At 37.9% G+C, this 26,854-nt stretch overlaps 1 protein-coding gene across 23 annotated transcripts in view; it reads left to right on the top strand.

Annotated features, from left to right (window-relative positions):
* TTC13 (tetratricopeptide repeat domain 13) overlaps positions 1–26,854 on the top strand; it is a 79,619-nt gene that overhangs the window by 36,503 nt on the left and 16,262 nt on the right. For 9 of the 23 annotated variants that reach the window (XR_011525060.1, XR_011525004.1, XR_011525059.1 and 6 more), the window contains 12 exons: positions 2,185–2,250; positions 3,764–3,856; positions 6,506–6,622; positions 7,585–7,695; positions 13,408–13,490; positions 15,065–15,206; positions 15,492–15,666; positions 17,265–17,421; positions 22,558–22,688; positions 23,227–23,359; positions 23,973–24,065; positions 26,653–26,736. Coding sequence is in view for 13 of the 23 variants with exons in the window: in XM_070568967.1 (XP_070425068.1) it covers positions 2,185–2,250; positions 3,764–3,856; positions 6,506–6,622; positions 7,585–7,695; positions 13,408–13,490; positions 15,065–15,206; positions 15,492–15,666; positions 17,265–17,421; positions 22,558–22,688; positions 23,227–23,359; positions 23,973–24,065; positions 26,653–26,736 (1,385 nt within the window). In the remaining 10 variants the exon portion in view is untranslated. The remainder of the gene's footprint in view (positions 1–2,184; positions 2,251–3,763; positions 3,857–6,505; positions 6,623–7,584; positions 7,696–13,407; positions 13,491–15,064; positions 15,207–15,491; positions 15,667–17,264; positions 17,422–22,557; positions 22,689–23,226; positions 23,360–23,972; positions 24,066–26,652; positions 26,737–26,854) is intronic. The other 14 variants (XR_011525006.1, XM_070569005.1, XM_070569012.1 and 11 more) reach the window with 4 other exon arrangements.

Raw genomic sequence — 26,854 nt, forward strand, 5'->3', positions numbered from 1 at the left:
GATGCCAGTCATCAGTGGAATAACTATTTATTTAAATCTACCTTTTTCTGATTCACTTCTTGGTCATCTGGTATAAAATTTTTCTCAGTTTTAGGAGAAAAGCTTCTTGAATGGTATATCTTGAGATGTTACAAATCTGAGAGTAGGTTTTCCTCTCCCTGGAAAATGTCACCACAGGGCTGAGCTATGTGGGTTTCACCCCCACCCCCAGTGTGGCTGAGGTGCTGTTCTGGTGACTGTTGTATCTTCTGGCAGGTATTATTGCTGTAGAAAAACATGAAGACAGTCTTACTTTAATCCTCCAGTGGGTAACTGTTTTTCCTGCTCCTCCTCTCCCTCTGTACCTGTATCCCTCTGCCTCTAAACGATTTGCTCTGCCTTTCTTTAAGCCAGGAAGGATATTTACATGTTTAAAGTGTTATTTCTAGATGGCAGCATTGTAGGCTGTCCTTTACTTTGTTTTTTGTGGTTTCCTTCCTTTTCTAAATTTTCTTTAATTTGTAATCAATTTCCTATTTGTTTATTTAAATAAATATTTTTATTTGTAATAAAATTTTCTGTTTTCTATAATATATATTAAAGCATCTTTTTTCTGATTATAAATGTATACATGTTTGTTTTAAGCAATTAAAAGGAATATAACTGTGTAAGTAGAATGGGAACATATCTACTAATCTCACTCCTCAGAGATAACTAATGTTAGTATTTTGGAGAGCTTTTTCCTTTGCACATACTGACCCACACAATTACATGTAGGAATTATTTATAAGAAGTGACCACCGTTCCTCTGTAGTTCTGTAACTTGTGTTTTTCTCCACTTAGCAAATAGCGTGGACAGCCTTTCGTGCCAGGTACATATAAGTTATAAATCACAAATCCAAAACTATACAGGAGCCGGGGAGGTGACTTAAAGGAGCAATTTAAATAAAAGTGAATTGATGTAGTGTGGAGGTGATGGGTGGGCTTGTGGTGAATACACACCCCTCATCTAAAGGCAGCCGGGACTTAGCTCTAGTTATTTTTTTGTCATGTGAGAATGCCAAAATGTAGGCCTATCTTTGTTGGATCTTTTGATTTTCCAAGAGAATCTAGAAATCTGTAATTGTTTACTTCAATTTTTGCAGTTTTCATACACCACGAGGCCAGTCTGCTGGCTGGGTTCTGATCCATGATACACCAGTCTGCCACTTGATGGAGATGCACCTTATTCTATTTAAAGTAACCTTTTTTGTTCAATGCATGGCATCCTCTCCTTTGTTTTTCCCATTTACTCAGCGTTGAAGTTGATTTGTTCTTTTTTTTGCAATACTAGCAGACACCCTATCTCAGACTTGAAGCTGAACAATAGATTGGTCTATAAAGTGCCTCCTATGGTACAGTTGTTAAATTCTGAAGCAGTCTCAAGAGTTTCATGCAGGACCTTACAGCCAGAGGCTGTTTACTCTTCTTAAATGTATAGAGAAAGAGAGGAGACGTGAAAATTGCAAAGGCTAAGTGAAGATGAGAAGCATTTCACTCGGCAAATAGGACAGTTCATACCCACTGACCTATGTGAGGGAGCAATGGCAGGGGCAGCAGATGCTGTCCTTGGGCCTGAGAAGTGTTTCATCCAGTCCATCTGAGAGCAGGTTGCAGAAGGGGTCTGGTTTTTAATTCTGAACCATCAATGTAAAGTACTGTATTAATCCCCAACAGTTTGTGGAGCCAACTCTTTTCTTGTGCCTCATTGTGTTGGCACTGAGAGATTCTTTCCTTTTCAGATTATTTCATGACTTTGAAAGGAGACAAACTAGGAAGAGACGTTATCCAATCCTTTACTCATATCTGTTTACTTCTCGGAGCCTCCGTTTTCTCTGTAAGACGTGATGACAATGCTGCCAATCATAGACTTGTTGAGAGGATTACATTTTAAATAAGATGACTATGTGAAAGAAACTATCACAGAGCTCAGTAATATTGGTTCTCTCTCTTTTTTTTTTTAAATGCAAAGCTCTTATTACGTGTCTCATTCAAATGAGTTTAAGAATACAGACTTTTCTGGTTGGGGACCGCGTATTGACGTCTGAGTGGTGACAGCATAAAGAAGTAGAGCTCTCTTTTGTGGCATTAACGTGCTTTAAGCAGAAACTGATTTTTTTTTTTTTGTTTATAGTTTTTGACGTGTTTCTGTTTTGGTCTGACTAGGAGGAGCCTGATCTGGTTAGTGCAATTTATGGCCGAGGGATAGCCTATGGAAAGAAGGGACTACATGTGAGTATGGAATAGCTACGCTTGCCATAGTGCCTACATGACCTGACACGGACCAGGGTTCCGAGAGAGCCGCTCTCTGTTCACTGAGCTCTGATGGGACTTGCAGTAGTGTCGTTCCAGTTCACAAACAAGGAAATGGCAATAGAGGATGTACTCCAGATCAAATGGCTAGGGAGTGGTGGACCGGGAATTTTTACCCAAGTCTCCCGAAGTCAGTTTTGCCATACTTTCTACTCCAGAAGGACAGCCCCTGCCAGCCTAAACCTTATTTTTGGTGAACTAGACATAGATTAAGAAAAGTACAAAACCATGACTGAATTCCCAAGAAATATTCATTGAAAAAATGGAGATTATGCATCAATAGTGCAGTAGGACTCAGAGTTTGAGTTCTTGTCACAATTTTTAAAGGCCAAATAAAAGAACAAAAGTGTTTTTTGTAAAATTTATTTTTACTTGTTATCACATATTATGCTTTCTCCAGATAGGTTTGTCTTTATAGCCTTTTCCCCCTTATTTCTCTGAGGAATGCAGGGAGAGGTTGTAATAAGTATATTTTGCTCAAAGGCACCATGGTATAAAATAAAGACTTTCTAGAGGTTATATAGTAAATAATGAAATAGTCTAAGATTCACATCTCCACATTTTCAGTCTAGAACATTATATGTATTGTCTTATTGTATGTTAAAAATATTCGAATGAAATTATGCTTTGAGGGAGAAATATCACTTTTGTATCTTTGCCAATCGGGTGCTGGCCTATTGGAGAAATTTTATATAATATTTGTATACTTCTGAGACATAGAGGACTGAGAATGAACTCAGATTTGGGAATGAAAGAGGTGTTTAGGAAGGAAACAGTGTTACATTCAGAGCATCAATAAAAAACCGTAGCTACTCAGAGCGTCAGTAAATGACTGAAGTTGTCTTAGTAAACGTCAGAGATAAGCTGCTGCTTCCTAACTCTCATCTCTTTTAATTTTATATCTTGACATGAAATTTGCTTGTATCTTTAATACATTTTTAATGTAAAAGTAACGTGCTCATGTATTTTTAATCTAAAAGTAACATGCAAATTTTAAGGAGAACTTACCTAGACTTCTTAAGGTGTAGGTGTATAGGCTTAGGGGTTTTGATTGACACTGACTTGGCCCCTTTCTGTTCCTACATCACCACTGGTCAGCATCATTTCACATGCTGCTATCTACATAGTCATCCCTTGAAATTTGGTGATTCAGTGCTTAAATAGGTTAAATTTAGAAAATATCCTACCGTCTGTGGAATTTGTGATAGGTAGCCAGATCCAAGGTGCTATTCATGGGTAGATAGACTTGAGTGAGTTAAATAATTGTGATATAACTTATTTAACTTGGCAGATGTCTTGTACAGAAGCTAAGTTCATATTTGTTTCTAAATAAGTAGTTATATCATCACTAAATTATTAGTTTTTTCAGAAAATCTATTCAACCTGGTTTTGAGTAACAGTATATCTCATACTAAGCTAATACCTTTTCAAGGACATTAAGAATGCTGATCTTGCTCTGTTTGAACTGAGCCGAGTAATTACCTTGGAACCAGATCGTCCAGAGGTATTTGAGCAGCGAGCAGAAGTGAGTGTGGTTTTCTTTTTCCCTCTGTCATTATTGGATTAGTTGAATCTGAGATTTTTTTTTTTCCTATTATTTTATTACTTGTAAATTTTAGAGCTCCCTCATAGCTATTGTGTTTTCCTCCATAGATACTTAATGCCTTTAACATGGTTGAAATTACTAGAAAACTATGGGGCAAGTGATACTCCTGATGTAACATTTAATAGTAATATTTAGTATTAAAATATGTAGTTATGATGTATACTAGTACTATAAATGTTCATTGAAAAATAAATCACACTTGTTGTTTACTGTGTATATGACATACTTTAGCAAAACAATATGACAGTATGGTCCAAATAAAATCTATAGCCTTTAGAAGTGTATGTGTATATGTGGGTATGTGTGCGTTCATGGTTATATATAATTCATAAGGGGTGTACCTATATACCTAGACACATAGATCAGGTAAGGGTGACTATAACCAGGCCTTGAAGGAACTTTTGACTTGAGGGGGAGACAGAGAGGTAACGTGTGGTGAAAATACCAGGTAATACTTGTGACGGTAGACACTAAGAGGAGGTGCTTGTTCAGGAACAGAAAGGCAGGGCCTGCTGGAGTTCTGGGAGAACTTGGCGAAGGGAGGGATGTTCAGAGTGTTTGTGGAGGCCTCACTTTAAGAGGTGATGATAGAGCCGATCAGATCCCATGTCTTGGGGGACAAGGTGGGGAAGGAGGTTCAGATCAAAGAAAAAGCGTGTGCGAAGTCACTGTTTTTCATATTTTTAAATGAAGTGTGTTCATTTTATCATTTTCATGAAATAAGAGTAAACTATCCAGGTTTCATGTTGTATTTATTTTACTGCGCATTTAGCCATGTTAAATGCTTCAGAATTTATATTAATGTATTCAGTCTGAATAAAACTTAACTTTTCATCCTCTGATCTGGTGGGATTTCATAGTTGAACTAAAGGAAAAAATGACTCCCCCCCAACTGTTTTGGTAATTTAAAAACTGTATTTGTGATATTTTTGTCCTCAAAATTAATAGTGTCGAGTTGTAGTTCAGTTTCTTAAAGTGAATTTTATTTTTTATTGGGGATTTGACTTTCTGAATAAAATTCTTCTCAATTAATGATATAATTCATCGTCTCTTGTCTATTTTGGATTGTAACCCCAAGGGGTAAGTGACTGTAATTTATCCCTTGCTGCTGAGAGTCTGGTTGGTGTGAGCATTAGGCGGCTAATTTGGTGATCGTCTCCTCCAGCGACGGGGTGCTGATGCTTTCTCCCTCCATAACTCTGATGTGATGTTAAAATGTTATGATAAAGCATGAATTTAATTGTGTACTTAGAAGACTTATTTAGCAGCTCTAAAAAATTTGTATATCTAATAAAAAGCTAATTGTGTACCCAAAAATGATATTGGTAGTCAAAAAGTACTTTTCAATTATCTTAGAAATATGTGGTAATACTCCTTTTATCTGGCATTACTGAGCAATAATGTCACTACGTAGTGATTTTTCCAGCTGAATGATAGCATACCATTTATATATGTCAGAAATTATTTTATGAGAAATCTGTCACTTTCATATCATACTTTCTGAAATAGTCTATATTGAATGAACATAATTTAACCTTTTTTAGTTACTCAGCCTATTATTATGCATATTGATTGCTGTGCTGGAAGGTGATAATTCAGTTATGTACCTAGGGGTTAATAAACTAGGTAGGCATGTTTTTTCTTCCAAAACCCCAGACCATTATGCTCTTTGAATTCTCAGGCGTGTATTCCATTTCTTTCCTCTTTCTGAGTTGTGATTCTTGCCACTGGTTATGTGCCTGCCTGAACCCATTCACTTTTGCTGGTTTTAAGTTCCTGCAGAGTAGGAATCCAGTTAGTAAAACTTGATGGAAATGACCTATATTATAAGAACAAAATTAACCCTAATTTAAGGATAAAATGCTTACGCTTGACTGCACGAATAGTGATACCCATTTTGGATTTTTTACGTCTTTTTTGTGTACTTTTGCATTCTGAACTGTCTTCTGTATTGCCGTTGTTGCCTGAACATAGCTGATCGCTGGATCAAAAGAGCTTTCCATACAGGCTTGCAAATGTCTTTTCTCCTGCTTTCCAGATCATGACTGATGAGTAGAGAGTTGTTAACACAAAAGGGCTTGCAGAACACCTGGAATCTTAGAAACTGTCATTCAGCACTTATGACCACAGAGGACACAGCTAAAGACCATAGAGGACTCTGATCTGTGTCCAACAATTTCTCTCTTTTAATGGTTCAAAGTCACCTTTCAGATTAATTTTGACACGCCAGATTTTGTTTTGAAAGATAATTAATAGGTTGAGGAAAAAATGGTCACATTTCAAGAGAAGCAACATCTCTTATAACCCAGAATGTGAAACAATGACACAGCAATTGCTGCAGTCATAGTTTATCAGCCTTCCCCTTGGCTGGATGAAGATAGTGGCCCCTCAGCTTGTTGACTTTGAACCTCAGTGCATAGTACGTGGGGTCAAGGATTCCAGTCTGCCGAGAGAGTACTCTATTGTAAGTGGAATGTGGTGAAGTGGAATTGAAAAGTCAAAAGCGTTGGCAGTTTTAGGGTTGATCGTTGGAATTTTTCTTCCCTAATTACATTTTTGGGTTTATAGATTCTTTCCCCTCTGGGACGAATTAATGAAGCAGTGAATGATCTCACTAAAGCTATCCAACTTCAGCCCTCAGCACGGCTGTACAGACACAGGGGGACCCTGTACTTCATATCAGAGGTGAGTTATCGCTGCCTTGAAACATTTCCTTTCATGAGGGTAAAGATTTCACTTTCCTTCTACTTCAGGAAGCCACTCTTTGATAGATTTGGGTTGGGGCTGTATAATAATATGTTTGTGATACAAGACAGTGATAAAACCTTTTTTGTTAGCTGAAGTTGAACCTGGTGGGGAAATATTAAGTACCAAGAACACATTTTCTTGCTTGAGCTGTCAGCAGTAACTAATTCTGGACTAGGAGAAAAAGAGAAAGAGGGAGAAACAGGAAGAGAAATTTGGTTCATAGATTATGTTTCAAGCTTTCTTGCAAATGCCAGCACAGGGAAGCAGGTGAGCATGTTATCAATGTGAATATTATTAAACTTAGAGGTACAGTTTGAATTTTGGGGGGTATCACAACCCAAGAGCCATAACCCAAAATAACCTGGCTTCCCACATGTCACTATGGGTCACTATGTAAGTGACCCAAATCCAACAAGATTATCTTTTATCATTGTAATGGTATTTATGATTGCCACAGTTATTTTTGTGGGCTTACAGTAATTTTAACCTTTTTCTATTGCAAAAGAAAAAAACCTATTGCAAAATTTAAAAAATCTCGGCATAGCACATTTTAAGGTTGGTCTATGGCACAATTATTTTAGAAGAATTCAGTATAATAAAATGCTAGTCCCAGAAAATAATTTGTAAAGTTTCTCTAACAGATTATGACTTTAACAGTATTTAAAATGATATTCTTTTTGTAGTTGAGACAGTACGCTTAAATTAAACCTTTGTGAGTTTTTCCCATCAGTTTCCTAAGAAAATCAACTATTTCAGCAAAGAGTATAAGCATTCAACTAATACAAACCCAAAAAGAGCACAGAATGAATTGGGATTTTTTTCTCTACCAGTCAAAAGTAGGAAACGTCCAAATGTCTAACGAATGCTACTTTATATTTTTTCCACTCTCCTTTTTGTAGGACTATGCAACAGCCCACGAAGACTTTCAGCAGTCCTTAGAACTGAACAAAAACCAGCCTATAGCTATGCTATACAAAGGTTTAACTTTCTTTCACAGAGGACTTTTGAAGGTGAAAGTGTTGTACAATATGTGTACCGTATAATGATTCTGCTTTGCTTTTGTGGGTGGGAAGAATTTAGTGGAATTTAGTTTGGCATGTCTTAAAATGGTGTCCCAAGTGTCCACCTAATTGGTTTATTTTAGAAAATAGTTTGAATCAACATATTTATTGAGCTCCTACTATTTGGTAGGTACTAGAAAGCAGGTGCAGAAGGAGAGAAGGTCAAGGTTAGTAAGAGGCAGAATAATACTTGACACTTACAAAGGGTACAGTTTACAAAGGTTTTTTCCACATAGAATTTATCATATGGCAAATACGCTAAAGAAAGTAATATAAACAAAGTGCTTTGGGAACAGAGATAAGAAAGATTCATTTAAACTAAAAGAAAGTAATATAAACAAAGTGCTTTGGGAACAGAGATAAGAAAGATTCATTTAAACTACGGAGTTAGAGAAAGTTCCAGAGAACAAGTGGACTTTGTCCTGGACCTTGAAGGGGGGGTAGGATTAGGTGGGGGAAGAAGGCCCTTTAGGCAGAGACGAAAGCATGAGTGATGACGTAGAAACATAGAAATACGGCTAGTTCATGGAGCAGCAAATAGTTGCGTTTGAGTGTAAGGGAAATGGGGCTGGAAAGTTGGTTGAGGGGAGGTCCTAAAAATGTCTGGAGTACTATGCTAAGCATTTTGACTTTAATTTTCAGGCCCAGAGGAGCTGTAAAATCTAGATTTGGGGGAAAATATAGAGTTGAGACCAAATCTATCATTTGGGAAGTGGATTCTGACATGATGGTGGCTGAGGAGGTCAGGGAAAGAGAGACTGATGAGGAGACACTGGTAGCGTTCCAGGTCAGACGACGGCGGGGCAGTGGGGGACTTGTCCTGGCTCCTCCGGAGGCTACAGGAGCAGTCTGGAAGACATTGCTGCGGTTGATCATATTACTGTCCCTTGAAGACTGCCGTTGGGAGGGGCAGTTGAGGGAAACAGGAAAGCCATTGTCCAAACTGACTCAAAGTGTGGGGTAGAAATGTCACCTGCAGCCTGTCCCTTCCTCCTGCCCTTGATTCTACATTCTCTGAGCACGTGTTGAGAACCTGTTGTACAGCAGGCTTATCTTAGGCCAAGAGTGAGGGGCCAGAAACCCAGCTGAGAGTGGAGCTCTGGGTCTCTCCTTGGCCTCCTCAGTGCCTAAGGCGTGGTACTGGGTAGACCCTCTAGTACAGGACGCATCAGAACTGCCCAACTGAAGACAGGCTGGCCCAAGAGCCAGATACAGTCAGCCTGTATAGGTGAAAAACACTTCTTTCTGACCTGGAAGTCAGGAGAGTCTTCAGAGAAGGTTGTACTTAACCTGAACTTTGAAAGCTGTGAAGAATTTCAATAGCCTGTGGCAGGGAAGGTCCTCTGGCAGAAAGAACATGCGTTTTACTGGTGAAAACAGTTCTGAGGATCACACACACATACACATTTGGAGGGTGGGGAGAGATCTACCTTTAACAAGGCTGCGTGTTGTAAATCCTCAGTGTTACGGACAGTGCCTGTCACATAGTAGGTGCTCAGTAAGTATTAGCACAATAAATGAGTTTCAAGCACAGAGCATTGAATTTGCAGTTGGAAGGCCTTGGTTTGAGCTCTCGCTCAGAATTTTATTACGTACCACTGGACAAATTACTTAAACTCTTTCAGCTTCTCCTTCCACATCTGTCGGGTAGAAATGATTCTACTCTCTGCCTCTTAAAGTTATTGTGAGAATTAAATAAAATAATGTGTGTGAAAAGTACTTTACAAGCTGTGAATATGAATCAGGTGTTAATTATTACAGAGTATTTTACATGTGAAAATTTAATCTAAGTTTCATAGACTCTAAGAAAATAACTCCCATCCACTAAACACCAAACCAAAAAGGACTGGCAAATTTTATCTCACACACCTCATATCCTTTTTGCAAGTTTGTGAAGGGTAGTCCTAATAAGGATGCTTTCTCTCTTCCCCCAGGATTCATATGGGCAGCAATAGGCTTTGAGAGCATTTATTTTAAATGTGCTTTGAGCAGTTGCCAGATGGACTTTTCCAGTTTATTTCATATCTGCATCTGCCCTCTATTCCTGTCATCTTCTCTTGGTCACCTAAAATAAAAAAATGCAAAGTCACAATACTATATTCAAAGTCTATCCCTTGACTATCTCATGGAAGAGGAAAAGATTTGATACACAAAAAAATACCAGCTATTAGTATTAAGAGGTTAAAAATGTTTCTTAAAGTAAACAAATGCAAACAAATGATTTCATTTTTAACTATGAGCCAGGTTTAGGAATGTGGGCAGGGCTCTTTGTGTTATTTAAGAATGAGAATTTTTCAGAAAAGAGCTGTAACAGAGACATCAACTACAAATTGGACAAGGATTAAAATTCAGTTCGGTTTATTCCCAATCTACATGATGAGAATCTAGAAACAGTGCTTTCATCCTCTGAGCATTAGATGCCCCTCAGTGAACCAATCTTACGAAATTGTTTGGTCCTTTCTCCTTTTCACCATGTTCATAAACACAGCATCAATGTGTGTAATAGATGGGAACTTTTTCTTTGCATTTTTATAGATCTGCTGTCCGAGGAGGTCAGAGTGTTTACGTATTGTCTCATTCATCCCACCGGCATCCCCGTGAAGTATAGAAGGAGCCGAGGGTGTCCCAGTTACACAGATTGGAAAACTGAGTCAGTGGTGAAATGCCTTAATTAAATTAATGAACTTAGTTTAGATATCTCTATTTCTCTTGTTAACTGTAGAGACAAAGCATTAAATGGACCAATGAGTTTGAGCTATCTTCACATCCTAAAGGTGGTCTCTCCAGGTCAACAGCAATTTAGAAATTAATTAAGTGGGTAATTCCTTATTTACTTTATGATATAATACATTAGAAATATATTAGGCAGTATTACATGCCAAGTTTCACAGCTGTCAATTCAGTAGATATATCAGACATTTTGGATTTTCCTAGGGAAAAAACAGCAAAAGCTTTTGTGTTGAATTCTGTCTGTTTTATCTATGTTGTAAGGATATTTCAAAAATTGTATGTTCTGAGCACATATTTTTATCAGCCTTTACACTGAGAGTTACCTGAGATTGTTGTCTTAGTTGTAATGAACAGCCCCAGAGTGATGGCTTCCCACCGACTAGTAAGGAAGATGGTGATTAAAGTGATGGTGATTGCATTCGCTGTGCAAATGAATTCAGAGCCAGTTCATATGCTTAGAGATTGATTCATTTGAACGTAGTTTCTTTGTTCCCAATGGCTTAAAATCTTGATTCTGCTATGTCCCCTCTTTGGCAGAATGAGGTAGAGAGCTGTGCAGTGATTAGACAGGAACCCTGAAACCAAAGACTCTTAAAAGCTGAAGAGAAATCAGACTTTGAAGAACTGTGGCGTCCAAGCATGCTGTAAGTGCAGTGGGCAGCAGATGTCCTCTGGGCATCTCCACTAGACGTCCACAAACACTCCAGACTTAACACGCCCCAACTGGACTCATGACCTCCTCCCACCCCCCACCCTGACCCCGACCCTGCAGCTGTCCTTCCTACTATACTTCCTTGTGTTAGTTAATGCTCTCGCCCTCCACCCAGGCTCTTCAGCTTAAAAGCTTTCTACTTGCTCTTCCTCCTCATCCCCCATACCCAAACAGCCCCCAAGCTCTGTCTCAGTTTGCCTTTAAAAATGTCTCCTGAATTTGACCCTTCTCTCTCCTCAGAGACACTGTCTCAGTTTGAGCTTTCATTATCTCTTGCCTGGACTGCTGCAGCCACCTGCTGATTGGGCGCCATTTTCTCCCCTCTCTAGTCTGTCTTCTCTGTTGTTGCTAGTGGTAATCATCTCTAAAGAGTAAATTTTGTGAGGTCACGCACCTCCTTACGGCCCCTGGGTCCTCACTGCTTGCAGGGCAATGCCCAGACTGCGGAGCATGGCAGAGAACCTTCCCTCTCTGGCCCAAGCGCACCACACTAGCTTGGTCCCCCATCTTTTCCCTCTCCCTGACTCCCACCCGTGCACCTTGCACTCCTGCCACTCCACGTTTCCCACCAGTTCCGAGCACTCTGTGCCACTGTCCAAGATGCCCTCTTTCTTTATCAAATTCCTGCTCATTCTCCAAGACCTAGCTCAGTTTTCACCTCTGTAAAGCCTGTTCTGGTATCCTCAGGCTCAGTGAGTTGTTTCTTTCTCTTTATTCCCAGAGACTTTTACTTATATCTCTATTGTAGCTCTTAGTTTACATTCTAATGACCTGGTTAAACAGTTGGCTTTCTAACTAGTCTGAGTTCTTAGAGGACAGAGATAATGACTTGCTCGTCTTTGTGTCCCCTGTACCTCACACTGCCCCGGCACATAGTAGGCGCTCAATACATGTTTGTTGAATTAAAAATACTGTCATAAAAATCCTAAAAGATCAAGACTGTGCACAGCAGGAAGCCTGATTAAGAGCGGTCTATAACATTTCTTAAATGTTAAAATGTATGCATTCTCATCTTTCTACCAAACAGTAGATAGTCAGTTGGATACCTTAGTAAGCGGGTTGTCCCCATGGGCACCTTGGAGGAGTTAGAAAGCCAGCCTCTCTTGCCCTCCTCCCTCCCCCGAGGGAAAATCAAGAAACGGGAATGAATGACTTTTGAAAAGAATTAGGATTCTACTGCTTTTGCAAAACTATTTTGTGTACCTACCAAATCATTAAATATTTATTGAGTGCCTACCATGTGCAAGGCATAGGACATCTTTAGTAGTTTTCTGCCGTGAATTATCTAATCAGCTGTGAAATGATCTATCACAGAAGTTTTAGTCTTTCTCATTAAAACTATTTGAGATCATGATACTTTCTAGCTGTTAAGTAAAATACGTCTTTTCCTTGGGAAATGTGTGAAATGTCTTCATAATTTTTTGTTACAGTAAATAATCAAGACATAATGGTAAAGTACATTCGATACCGGTTTAAGCCCAGGATGTTGATTCTGAAACAGAAAGGCACATTTTCTTAACAGTTTTCACAGAGAGAGTTCCACAGCAGCCAAGTCACTGTGTATCCTCTGGGCCCCTCCCTCCAGCATGCTGCCTGCACAGCATTCTCTCTCCCCAGCCGCACACCTGCAGCTGTGCTGGCAGAAGCCCTGCCCCAAATGCCCCCGACGTTAAGATTTCTGTTTTGTTGTTTCTTTTTCTTTGTCAATCATGGGAATCCTTCAGATAGCCAATCTAGGAGCCTTTTTGCTTATTTTATAAACAGTTTCAAGATGGGCTTGCTTTTTTGTTTCTTTTGTTGGTTCAATTTTAAATGCTACTAATTACTATCATTTTAATGATTTCACATAGCTATTAGGCTCACTTTTGTTCCACAGGGCCTTTATTAATTAATGAAATTATATTAATATGAAGACGATATCATCAGTAGTCAAAGGCCTAATGAAATAGATAGTGAGAAGCTGTTTTCTCATTTTGAAAGGGAGAAACTTAAGGCTCTGTTATTATTCATGGTGATGCATTTGTTTACTATTGAAATTAAGTCCTTCTGACTCATAGTTTGTTGTACTTTCTATCTCTTTTTTTGCAAGTCCTCCTATTTAAAAAAAAGATCACTCAGACACCACGTGTAAAATATAAGTTCTTTAGTGAGTTAAGTGAAACTCAATTTTAAAATTAACAGTTGTGCAAATGAAATAATTTTGTCCATACTTTTTACAGGAAGCTATTGAATCCTTCAAAGAAGCTTTGAAGCAGAAAGTAGATTTTATTGATGCATATAAAAGTCTGGGACAGGCCTATAGGTAAGTAATGCAGTAATAGTTGGGGTAGGAGGGAGGGTATAGAGAGGAGAGGCAAGACAGCCTCACATAGTTGTGATGTTTAAAAAGAAATTCATTTCTTAATCAAAATGATGGTCGTTGTACATCACATAGGCATTTACATACTTGTTGAGGTCTTCTCTGGAATATAGAAAGAACCTGTGTCAGAGGATATCATAAGGCATATTATTATCTCTTAAAACAACATCGGTTTGTATATATTGGTCTGGAAATGTTAGTCCTTCAAGGGTTATTCTTTTGAATAGTGGCATATACATGCTGCTGCTATTTTAGGCAATAGCTAAGGTTAATTCCCATATCACTGTGATCTGTTTGAAGATTCCTATAGTAACGGAATGGAAAAGTCACAGTTATGATGCATTTCTATCAGGAATGAGTTGGGCCTAGACCCTGGCTTCTTGACTACATGCATTGCCTGGCCCAGTAGAACTATTCTGACTTTTGGCTTTCAATAATTTTTATACTCTGACCTGAGAAGGAGATGGCATGGCTGATAGAAGGAGCTCGTGATTTAGAAGTCGAGAGATTTAGTTCTAGTTCTCAATAGCCCATTCTGCAGTTATGTGTCCTTAACTTCTCTGAGCTTCAGAGTTCTCACTTATAAAGGTACTATAAAAGTTAGAAAAGAAAGCCAGTAACAGAAAAATTCCCTTCAAAACTCTGTTAGGTGCCTTATTCGGGAAGGATTAAATTCAGGAGCTTATTTATCTGATACAATAGTTGGGGAAGATCTCTTATACTAACTGGAAGAAAGTGTGTTTGGATTTGTTTTGGGTTTGAGGGATGATATTTATCCTTCCTGTTCCACAGAATTGTTGGGAATATAAATCGAAAAAAGATTTGAAAGCACCTAGTAAATAGTAAAGTGCTATAAATGTAAGCAAGTGTTATATTTTTTTAAATATTCATTGTTAATAGAAAATTGAGTCATGGGATATACTACTTCTCTTATTTGTAAAAATTTTAATATATCAAAGAAGGCTGGTCAGTAATAACCATTTCCAGTGTGAAATGATCGCAACTCTAAAATATACTTCTTTTTTCCAGAATTTTAAATTACATAATGATCACTAGATTTTAGGTGAAGTAACTCCAGTGACAGAAAAAAATACAATTTTAAGCCTATGAATTTGATTCAGAATGATAAATCTCCATATGATTATAACCTATATACTTTATTCCAGAGAAGAAATGTATGTTTCTATCCAAATACTAAAATTTACACACATGTTTTTAGGGGTTGGAGCTCATCCTGAATTGGGGAAAGGGATTTGAATAAGTATTTGCCTTTGGAAATCAATAAATTAATTTTCCCCAGAGATTTCCAGAGCTCTGTGGTTATCCTATAGTCTGGTAAGGTTTAGAAAAAGTAAGTGGGACGTGATGTGTCAAAGCCTGTAGAGTGGTAAAATGAAAAAGGGAATGCCCATATGAGGGTATCTTCCTTGCATATTAGACCAGAATTCTGAGGATAACTTATTCTGTTTGTTACTGAAATGTCTATACTGTGCTCATAACTATTGTGAAATACCTAGAGAACTGGGCAATTTTGAAGCAGCCACTGAGAGCTTTCAGAAGGCCCTGCTGCTCAACCAGAATCACGTCCAGACCCTCCAGCTCCGGGGAATGATGCTTTATCACCATGGCAGCTTACAGGAAGCCCTGAAGAACTTCAAGGTGAGCATCTGTAAGTCGGAAGCACTGTGACTGGAGTTCTTGAATTATTCTTCAACAAAGTAGTGAAATGAATGGGGGATGGCGAAGAATAGTGTTTATACCTCAACAGAAAGAAAGAGAGAAGAACCATTGCCTTGTCCCACACACCAGTTTACAGATCATGTATTTGGTCTGATTTAACCTGGAGGGAAAACTTTTCTAGTTTTAGATGAAAGAATAAAGCACTTAAAAGTTTTCTTAAACTATATGGATACTAATGCAGCATTTTCTCCCTCAATGCCTCAGCGGTGTCTGCAGCTAGAGCCATATAATGAGGTGTGCCAGTACATGAAAGGACTCAGCCATGTTGCAATGGGACAGTTTTATGAAGGGATAAAAGCACAAACTAAAGTTATGCTAAATGATCCTCTCCCAGGCCAGAAAGCCAGCCCAGAGTATCTTAAAGTGAAATATCTCCGAGGTAAGTCAGAAAATTGCAGAATCATTGAGTTTTAATGCTTGAAGCTGTAGAGATCATAGTGCTTGTCTCTCTTATGTTCTGTATGAGACAGTTGCATCTCAGAGAAGCAAGGTAGCTTGTCCATAGCCACCCTTGTTTAGTGGCAGTATCTGGACTAGATAGAATCCATGTCTTCTAAAGACCAATCCAATCGAGTGCTTTTTCTGCCATTTCCTATATTTTTCTTGTAAAGTTAAAACATTTTTACTTAAGTCAAAAAAATATATTTTGAACTAAATGTGACAGTCATCTGGGTATTCTTCTCTCTTCACATCTCATCTAAACATATAGGAATGACAGGAAAGGAACCTTTTATGAGGTTTTTACTGTTAAATGTAAACTTGTTATCTTTGATCCATCCTTTCTTTATATCAGAATTCTCACTTATTTTGGAGAAATTAACCTGGGATGAGGATGAAAGCAAATCTTTGAGTTATCCTTTTATTAGTCCCAGTCTTACTCACCTTTTCTCTGCCACACATAAAGATATTTCTATTTTTCATATGAAGTCCAAATCTTTACTTCCGTCTCTTCTCTTTACTTTGTTATTAACCCTCTGTACTAGCCCTGTCCAACTGAAAAAAATTGTAAGCCATGTATGTGATTTTAAATTTCTAGTAGCCATTTTAAAAAAGTAAAAACAAACAGGTAGAATTAATTTTAATAATGCATTTTATTTAATTCTTATATCCATAATATTAATGCAGCATATAAATAACATGAAAACACTATTCATGAGATATTTTATATTATTTTTGTACCAAGTCTTCTAAATCTGGTGTATATTTTATACATACAGTGTATCTCAATTTGGATGCTGAGTTTTCATTTGACTTACTTGATTTAAATTTTGATTTCATAAAATTTAAAGTTGAAAAGGTAGATTCATACATGCAAGTTTCCCAAGCATACTGAAGTTTTCTAATAATTGAATCAAATATCAGTTTTTAAGTTTAAATTAAATAAAATTTAAAATTCAGTTTCTAAGTCACACTATCCACATTTTCAGTACTTAGTAGCCAAGTGGCTGGGGGCTACCTATTGGACAGCACAGCTCTTTCTCTAGATTACAATTCCCTCTCTTTTCCTGGTTTAAAGAACTTGGGTTTGTGAACTCTAGACTGAAGGAGGGGGCACTCCATGTCCTGTTTTTTTTAATAGAGATAAGCAGCAGTTGTCAGTTAGTTGATGAAATCGTGTACATAATTGGTTGATCTGTCAGTCGACAGAGGACCAGGCTCTATCTAACACTGAACTTGGATCCTGAGACTCTGGAATTGAAAAGTGAGATATTTGGTGTTGTTCATGGAAAGGTGGTTAAAATTTAACCAAAGTAGGCCTAGATTGACTAGCTTGTATTTGACCTTGGTAACTCGAGTCAGTGGCAGCTTACCCTGATTATCATATAATAATAGTGACTTACTAAAATTTGGAGTCTCCCATTTAGAATTCTTGTAATTGAATAACAGTTTGTTGCAAAGTATTTGTATGGCAGCTGGCTATAAAAAATGTTTCTTTAGCAGTATTTGGGTGTGTCAGATCCCCTTTCCTGTCTGCAGAGTATTCTCGATATCTTCATGCACACCTTGATACTCCCCTTACGGAATATAACATTGATGTGGATCTGCCTGGAAGCTTCAAAGACCACTGGGCTAAGAATCTGCCTTTCCTCATAGAAGACTATGAAGAGCAGCCAGGGTTGCAACCACACATAAAGTAAGTGCTTTAAATAAAGATTTTTTTTCTCTTTTTCATGATTGAGCTATAATTTCGTCATGATAGCTCTTTATCAATAAATGGCTTTCTATCCATATTTCTGATGAATTTATTTTTGTATTCAATATGTCTGCAAGTATTTCTTTTAGTTTTAGAGTACCTTGAAACTTACCTTTGGATATCATCTTTCCTTCTAGCCTGACTTTCTCTGCTCATTTTGGGCAACCTTTAAACTTCAAAAGTACTTAACACTTATTGGCAGTCTTGACATGTGTTATTCTTTTACCATGTTACTTTTAAAACAAATTACTTAACATATTGAAAATTTGAAATTACACTGCTGGCAAACTACTGTTGTGATATGGCAAAATGGATATGCTAAAGGACTATCCCATTACAAAATAATTAGATCTAGAATAGAAATTAATTGCTGGGAGTCTAGCAATGCTGTAAAGATCAACCCCCTGACTCTCTAAAAAGAAAGAAAAGGTTGGGGGAGGTGTGATTCATACTACAGTGGTGAATGGTAAGCACATTTAAAAGGAAGAAAGTGTCTTGAGGCTAAGTGCATTTAACAACAACTGCAGTGGAGTGCCTTGAGGCATAGGCAAGATGGGTTTGCTCAACTTTAAAGGGCTAAAGTTATCCCATATTAGAGGCATTCCCAAGATCCCAATAGAAGCAAATACAAATCCTTCCTGAGACGAAATTAGTGCCAATTTTGGTCTGAAGTATTGCCACAGAATAAGATCATTAGTGTGAAAATCAAAAACCAAGATCACTAAAACCATATGTGAGAATCAACAGAAACAACAAACAATAAATAGACTTAGACCCTCAATGACTTCAGATATTGGAATTGTTGACTATATACTCTAAAATAACTCCAAATGAAACGTTTAAAGAAATTATGAAGTAATCACAAACATGAGCAAGAAACAGATTATCAAAAATGATCAGATTAAAAAAATAATTGGAAGCTTTAGGAACAGAAAATATAATCAGTGAAATGAAGGATTCAGTATATAAGCTAAACAGCAGGTTAGACATACCTGAGAGAAAATTGCAAAATTGGAAGATAGAGCACTAGAAATTATCCAGAGTGTAGCACAGAGAATCAAGGAGTTAGAAAACATGAAAGAGAGATAGAAGATACAAAAGATGTAAGAAAGTCTAGCATATGTCTAATTGAAATATCAGAAGGAGAGAATGGAGGAAAGACAATTTTTGAAGAAATAATGGCTAAGAATTTTCCAGAACTAAGGAAACACATAAATCCATGGATTTTTTAAAAAGCAAAGTTAATGAAAAGAAATTCATATCAAGACACATTGTAGGTAATTAGAGAAAGCCTATAATAAGGAAAAAGAAAAATAGAAAAATCATATCACCTACTTAGGGTCAATAATTGGATGGACTTATGCCTCTCAATATCAACAATGGAAGCTGGACGATAATGGAATAATATCTTCAAAGTGCTGAAAGAAAATAACTTTCAATCTAGAATTCTATACCCAGCAAAACTATCTTTTAAGAATAAAGGCTAAATAAATATATATTCAGATAATCAAAAACTGAATTAACCACCAGTTGGCATTCACTAAGGAACTTCTAAAGCATGTAATTAAGGAAGAAGGCAATTGACATCAGGAGCAAGATTTGAGATATAAGAACGAATAATGAGGATAAAAATTGGTAAGAATGGTAAACTGGTAAGTCTAAAAAAGCATTATCTATGTAAAATAATATCTAGTTTGGGTGTTTATAAAAAGGACAGAAATAAAATACTGGGCAAAAATAGCAAGTAAGTTAAGGAATAATAAAAGTTAAAGTATTCTAAGGCAATGTGGGTTAAATATTATGTTAAGATTTTAAGTTATATTATGAATATTTAAAATATCTAAGATAAGTATTGAAAGTTAGAGTATACAACTTTCATATTAGTAGAGAAGTAAAAAACAGAGAAAAACATAAATCTGAAATCAATCAGAAAAGGGGAGAGGAGGAGGAGGATGCAAAAAAAGTGGGACAAACAAAAAGAAAAAAATAAGAATAGGTTGAAATGAATCCACATATATCAATAACCACAATAAATATGAATGGACTAAAACATCAGTTAGACATAGTTGGATTGGAATTTTTAAAAAAATCCAATTATGTGGGGTTTTTTTATAAGAGGCACCTAATACGTAAGGACACAAAGATTGAAAGTGAGGGAATGGGAGAAGTTATACTAGAGAAGCACTAACTGAAAGAATCCTGGTGTAGCTATAGATTGATATTAATGGATTTCAAGTAAAAAAGCACTACTAGGAATGAAGATTATTACTACATAATGGCAAAGGTTTAAATCACCAGGAAAATATAAATCTAAACTTATATATGCCTAATAAGATAACTTCAAAAATTGATAGAAATTTATAGAGAAATTAACAAATTCAGTATTGTAATGAGAAATTCTAATTCTTGAAAAACTAAATCTAAAACTAGTAAAGATTTAGACTCTTTAAACAACACAATTAACAAACGATGTATCAGTCTATTATAGAACTGTGTACTCAATGATTAAAGAATACATATTCTTTTCAAGTGTGCTTAGATCATTTATACAAAGACTGATCACTTACTATGCATATTTCAATACATGTCAAATAATTGGTATCATATCTTACCATGGTATAATTTAAAATATATATAAGAAAAAAATCTCCATTATTTGGAAATTAAAAAGCACACATTGAAATATGGATTAAAGGTAAAATCACAATGGAATTTTGAATATACTTTCTAAGTGAACAAAAATGAAAATACCACATACCAACACTCGTGGAATGCAGTAAAAACAATTTTGTGAAAAACGTTAATATCCCAAAATATTATACTAGAAAAAAAGCAAGTTGATAGGTAAGTATAAAAATTAAGGGAAGCTGGCCCCATTGGCGTAGTAGTTAAGTTCGCACACTCTGCTTTGGCAGCCCGGGGTTTGCAATTTGGATCCTGGGCGCAGACCTGGCATGATCGTCAAGTGACACTGTGATAGTGTCCCATGTAAAATAGAGGAAGATTGGCACAGATGTTAGCTCAGGGCCAATCTTCCTCACACAAAACACCCAACAAAATCCAGATGATCTACAAACAAATTATAGAAAATAAGACTTTAGCAAGGTGGTTGATTATAATTAATGTAAAGCATCATTTGCATTTTTATATACTAGCAACAAACAAAATACCATTTATAATGGCCAAAGTACTTAGGAGTACATCTTAGAAAACGTGCAAACGTGTATGGAGATCATTATAAAACATCACTGAAAGTTACTAAGAGAAAACAAATAAATGGAGAGAAATACTGTGTTCATGAATAGGAAGTTCAATAACATCAATAGGTCACTTCTCAGCAAGTTAATTATAGATTCAATAAAATGCCATTCAAAATCCCAACAGTTTTTTGAGGAACTTGATGAGCTAATTCTATAAATTGTGTGAAAGAACAAAGGACCAGGAATAATCAAGGTTCTCCTGAAGAAGATGATGCCCACACTTGGAGGAGAAGGTTCTCGTCCTACCAGATAGCAAGAAGTAAGATAGTAGTGAAGACAGAGTGTATTGGTGCTGGGATAGACAGGTAGACCAAAGGAGCACAAAGGTGTGCTGTAGATCAGAGTGGGACAGTTAGGTTGTCATATGGATAAAATAAAATGGATTTTTGTGATAGTGTAGATAGAGATCCAGTTCCAGATGGATAAAAAATCTGGAATGAGAATGGTCAAATTTTTTAAATTTTAGGAGAAATTATTAAGTGAAAACTTTTGTGATTTTGAGGTAGAGAAGGATTTCTTAATCAAGACACACAAAGCATACACCTTAGACAAAAAGATTGATAAATTGGACTGCATTGAACCTAAGAACTTCTGTTCAACATGGCAAGCCTGAACTCCTGCCCTTGGAAAGGTCTGCTTATAAGGCTGCTCCTTGGCTGGCACCTTGGATTTTGGGAGTGTCCCACTATGCCCAGTACTGCTAAGAGTGGCTCACTGTGCCTGAGCTGTTTGTACAAACAATATGGTTTGTGCTAAACTCCTGCTTTCCTTCTGGGGGTCTGGAATTTGGGTACTTTCCAGGCAGAGGCAGCTTATGTGGTCAGCCCCCAGGAAAATCCCTGGGCGCTGAGTGTCTACTGAGCTTCCCTGGTGGGCAGCATCTCATGCAGGGGAATCAATCCTGTGCATCTCCCCTGGGAGTCTTGGAAGCTTGCGTCTGGTTTCCTCTGGACTTTGCTCCATCCGCCTTTTCCCTTTGATAATTGTGCTTGTGTCCTTTGCTGTAATAAATCACAGCCATGGGGGCCAGCCGGGTGGTGTAGTGGTTAAGTTCATGCTCCACTTTGGCAGCCCAGGATTCATGGGTTCACATCCTGGGCACAGACCTACACACCACTCATCAAGCCATGCTATGGCAGCATCCCACATACAAAATAGAAGACGACTGGCACAGATGTTAGCTCAGTGACTATGTTCCTCAAGCAAGAAGAGGAAGATTGGCAACAGATGTTTGCTCAGGGCTAATTTTCCTCACAAAAAGAAAAATCACAGCCAACTATACACTGAGTCCTGTGAAGCCTCCTAGTGAATCACTGAATCTGAGGGTGGTCTTGGGGACCTCATCACAACCTGTAACTTAGAATTGCAGTCTTTGTTATGAAAACTTCTAGCAGGTTGCAGCTAAACAATAGTAGTTACATATATCATTTCAAGTATATTTGGTTTAACACAACTTGGCGCTGGTATAGGGAGTGGACATAGGATGGGGGTTTGGCTGCTTGTTGAAAAAGGCAGTTCATGTAGGTTATGTATTCTGGAGAAGTTTACAAAGCAAATAACGGTCAGAGGTGCCTTCTGAAATGCCAATTGGTTGTCAGAGTTACTAACAAGCATGTGATAGTAATTGTCTACACACTCTCTTAATGATTCCTTCTTTTAATTTGTCTATGGTTGGGTGCAAAGCACTGAAGTTAAAGATCATGTGGTCACAGTTTTCTTGATTCATTTTCCAGTGGAGGAAGTGAGAACTTTTCAGGTGAAGTTGGATAGCAAAGTATCTGTTGTCAAAGTCACTATCATGTCATGTTTCTTCCAGAGATGTGTTACATCAGAATTTTGAGAGTTATAAGCCTGAGGTCCAAGAGCTGATTTGTGTAGCTGATCGTTTGGGATCGCTGATGCAATATGAAACACCTGGTTTCCTGCCAAACAAGAGAATACACAGAGGTATTCCGAAACTATCTGAAAATGGGAAAATTTCTTACAAATAGCAACGATTATTGTCATGTTGTGCTTTTAAAAAAGTCATTTATTGTACTTACTCAAATTCTCCACGTGATCAGAACAGAAATGTGTAGATTCATTCGTCTGGAATTCTGAAAGAAGACTACTTCCAGCCTCGCCCTTTGTGCTGTTGCTGTCGTGTAGATGTAGAATGCAGGTCTTCCGTCATTATGTGTAGATCAGACAGCTCATCCCGGGTGCTGTTTCCGTGCTGCGGGAATGAGGAAGAATTAGTCTCCAGTTGCTTCAGTAGAAGGCAGAGTCAGGAGGAGGCGACTTTGGGAGTGTCTCTAATTTCCTCTGATGGATTTTAGTCTTCATAGGGTCATGATTGTAAAGTACCTCCAGTCTTGTTAAATTACCAGTACTTGTGATTCTTTCTTTATATAACGAGTCTGGCGTTATCCCTGAGAGTCAGTGAAAATCAGTGCCTCTAAAGTATACTTACTAACTCTGTTCTCTCAATATTTCTTTCTTTTAGCCATGGGTTTGGCAGCCTTGGAAGTCATGCAAGCTGTACAGCGTACATGGACCAACTCGAAGGTTCGAATGAATGGAAAAACACGGCTGATGCAGTGGAGAGACATGTTTGACATCGCAGTAAAGTGGAGACGGTAACTAATGTTTAAGTGAAAATAAGCTAGAAGTCTTATCATTGTAAAATCATGTAAGTCTCCTCTTCTTAACGGGTTTTGAATACTGTTTTATTTACTGACAGTAGGCCTTGTAAGTTGTTTTCCTCTCTAAAGTTTCTCAGAAATTGCTGGCATTATGCCTTGAAATACATTCAACTCATATTTATGGAATAGGAATTGATTGTTATCATGTTTGCAAGCACATTTTTAAATGAAGTGTTTTAGAAAAAGCAGCCTTTGAGAGAGCATATCATCACTTGTGGTACCTTTGCGTGAACTTCAGTGTCCCAGTCCCTTTATAATTGAAGTGTGGGCCTGGCTAGCCAGCCACAGTTTAAGGGGGGAACTGCTGATATTCATTGTCAAGAGAAAAATACTGCTCTCCTGCTAAACCTGTACTGACTTCTTACTTGGTCCAATTGGAACACCTATTTGGAACTTACAGGTTTGTGTGTCATGTTTTTAGATGTAATAGACTCCGCAATTGCTTTCTCTCCACTTTTGCAAAGACTCCTACATGTTTTCTTTTTAATGCTTTTGAGCACTTCTAGGTTTTATAAGGCCTTCATCTTTAACAAGCTCTGTTTTGCAGGATTGCTGACCCAGACCAGCCAGTGCTATGGTTAGATCAAATGCCAGCACGAAGTCTTAGCAGAGGTTTTAACAATCACATCAATTTAATCAGGTATGAACCTTCTCTGCGTCTTTCCTGGTTTCATAGGAGTTTATTGTAAATGGACAGGTCGTGGAGACCATCGGCAGCCCATTACTTCTTTCCTGGTGACTTTTTGACCAGGGAATGCACAGATTGGCTCTGCACCGCAGTTTCGCCTGCATTCCTTTCAACTAGTCCAGTTGCAGAAAGAGATGCAGCACATGCTGTGCTCCTTCTCCAGGCTCTTCTCTGTGATGCAGAGCTCATTTGAAGGGTAGACTGCCAGATTTTTGCCTAGAATGCCCATATTTAAAGGGTCCTAAAACGTCATAGAAAGTAATAGATGGAGAACATTACATTTGCCTTGATATCCTGATAATATTTCAAAGCTCAAAGAATTCTTTGACAAGTCTGTTGTGGTGGGGGAAAGGCTGCCCCGTCTCGCCCCGCGACACACAAAGGGTTTGGATCAATAACACGGTCTGATTGCTAAGCTGCCACCCTGGGAGGGCAAGCCAGGTTACCTGGAGAGCTCTTGTCTTGTCCACAGGCTTTGCAAGTTAGGGACATGAGTGAAGCACTCAGCTCTTTTCCCCTCCCTTTATGTGCTTAGCCACCCTCTAAATAAGGTGAACAAATATTAAAAATATCAGCTTCAAGGGGACCCATTGAATTTAATTTTAGATAAAATTTACAAATGTAGTAGTTGCGGCACATCTAAAATGCTTCTAGTTCCAGAAGCCTGAATCAAGAAAATATTATTCTATACAACTTTGACATTTAAGTTTAACAGAAATGTCATTAATATGTTTATTTTTTTAATTTCTAGAAAATAAATTTCTTTTCTCCTTATGACTTGTATATTTATCTGTTTCTTATTGGATAATTTGTGACATTTATAGATAGACGCAACTAGCTTCTATTGAAGGCCACCATCAATGTGTGTATTGTGTGATGATGATATAGAAGTGAAATACAGTCCCTGACTTCAGAAAGCTCAAAGCTTAGTGAAGAAGACAGACCAGTGAACAACTATGTAGTATGTTAAGAGTAATGGTGGTCACGTGTACAGGATGCCAAGGGGACACAGAAAAGGGATGTCCAGTCCAGCCTTCAGGTGATGCCTGAGCTGTTTAGAAACATGGAAAGCAGAAAGAGGTGGATGAGGCATGGACCCACAAGTGAGTCAGGCATGATCAGGAGAGTGTGACTAATTCATTATGACCAATGATTAGTTTGCAATAAAGGGAGTATCAGGAATTGAGGCTAGAAAGACAGGCAGAGACCAAAATATAAATAACTTTTTTCCCCAAAGATAAGTAACTTTATATTCCATGCTAAGGCATTCTTTTCCCTGAAGACAATGGAGAAGCTAATCAGAGATTGTAAGCAGAGAAGTGACATGAGCAGATTTGCACATTGGGCTGGTCACTTCAGCTGCAGGTGGCAGACAGGTTAGAGAGGGCAGCTATTTTGGAGGCAAGGAAATTGGTTAGAAAGTTGGGTAGTAATTCAGACAAAAAAGTACGAAAGTCTGGAAAGCTCTGTAGTAGTGAGCTGGAAGGGAAGAGATGGATATTGAGAAGGCAGAACTGGGAGCACTGGTGGTGGGTGAGAAACAGGGGAGAGCATGCAGCTACAGGGAGGCCATCCGATTGCTGGCTCAGGTACATGGTTGTCCCAATAAGCCAGGTAGCAACGGGACAGAAAGTAAGTGGACACGTTTAGGGGCTGAAGCTGGGAGTGCAGGGGCAGGAGTGAATTCCTGTTTGACAGATGTGAACTTGAGGTTTGAGATGCCTGTGGGTAATCCAGGGAGTGACGTCCAGGGAGCAGTTGGATGTGTGCGTTCTGTTGTACACATGTACACCTGTTGGATGTGTACATCAGCTTGTTGGCTGTACGTGAAGTTCTGGGAGAGAGTTTTAAAAATGAGGAGTGGGGATAGAAATGTGAGGAAAATAATGTTTAGAGTGAGTAGAGGTGATGAAGACAGCTAGTCAGCTGGACAGCAAGAAGGGGTATTATCAGATAATGCCATCAGGAGAGCCAGAGGAGAGGAGAAGGCATATTGCTGAAAAAGTGAAGCGATCCATCAGAGGAAATTGGCATAAAGGGCGAGCCTCATTTCAATAGTTGAGGATTTTTCGTTCCATTTGGCATCTCCAGGGCTGAGTTTGGTGCCTTTCCTATCAGAGTGAGCTCCGAGAGCTGACAAAAAATCTTGGTCAGATAGTTTTTTGCTTCTCTCATTCATTGATTGCAAACAAGTGAATTTCCCTAATTTGTTTACTACATTATTCTCAGAGCTCTCTTATTGTTCTTTTTTTTGTTTGTTTATTTTGGTGAGGAAGATTGGCCCTGAACTAACATCTGTTGACAACCTTCCTCTACTTTATGTGGCACGCCGCCACAGCATGCCTTGACAAGTGGTGCTAGGTCTGCGCCCAGGGTCTGAACCTGTGAACCCTGGGCCACCAAAGCACAGTGCGCGAACTTAACTACTGCACCACTGGGCCAGCCCCTCTCTTATTGTTCTTTGAATTAACTAGGAAATTAGATGTTGTTTGAAATGTGTTCCTTTGTAAAAAGATTCTTAATTTTTTTTTTCTTACAGGGGTCAAGTGATTAACATGAGATACCTGGAATATTTTGAGAAAATTCTTCATTTTATTAAAGATAGAATTCTTGTTTATCATGGGTAATCCTTCAACTTTCTTTATCATAGAAATGGATAGATTTCATGTATTTTACATTTATTATATTTATGAAACTTGAAAACTAAGCCTATTGACAGATGAAACAAAGTATATCAAATT

The sequence above is a fragment of the Equus przewalskii genome, chromosome 1 (genome assembly GCF_037783145.1).
Source record: "Equus przewalskii isolate Varuska chromosome 1, EquPr2, whole genome shotgun sequence".
NCBI lineage: Eukaryota > Metazoa > Chordata > Mammalia > Perissodactyla > Equidae > Equus > Equus przewalskii.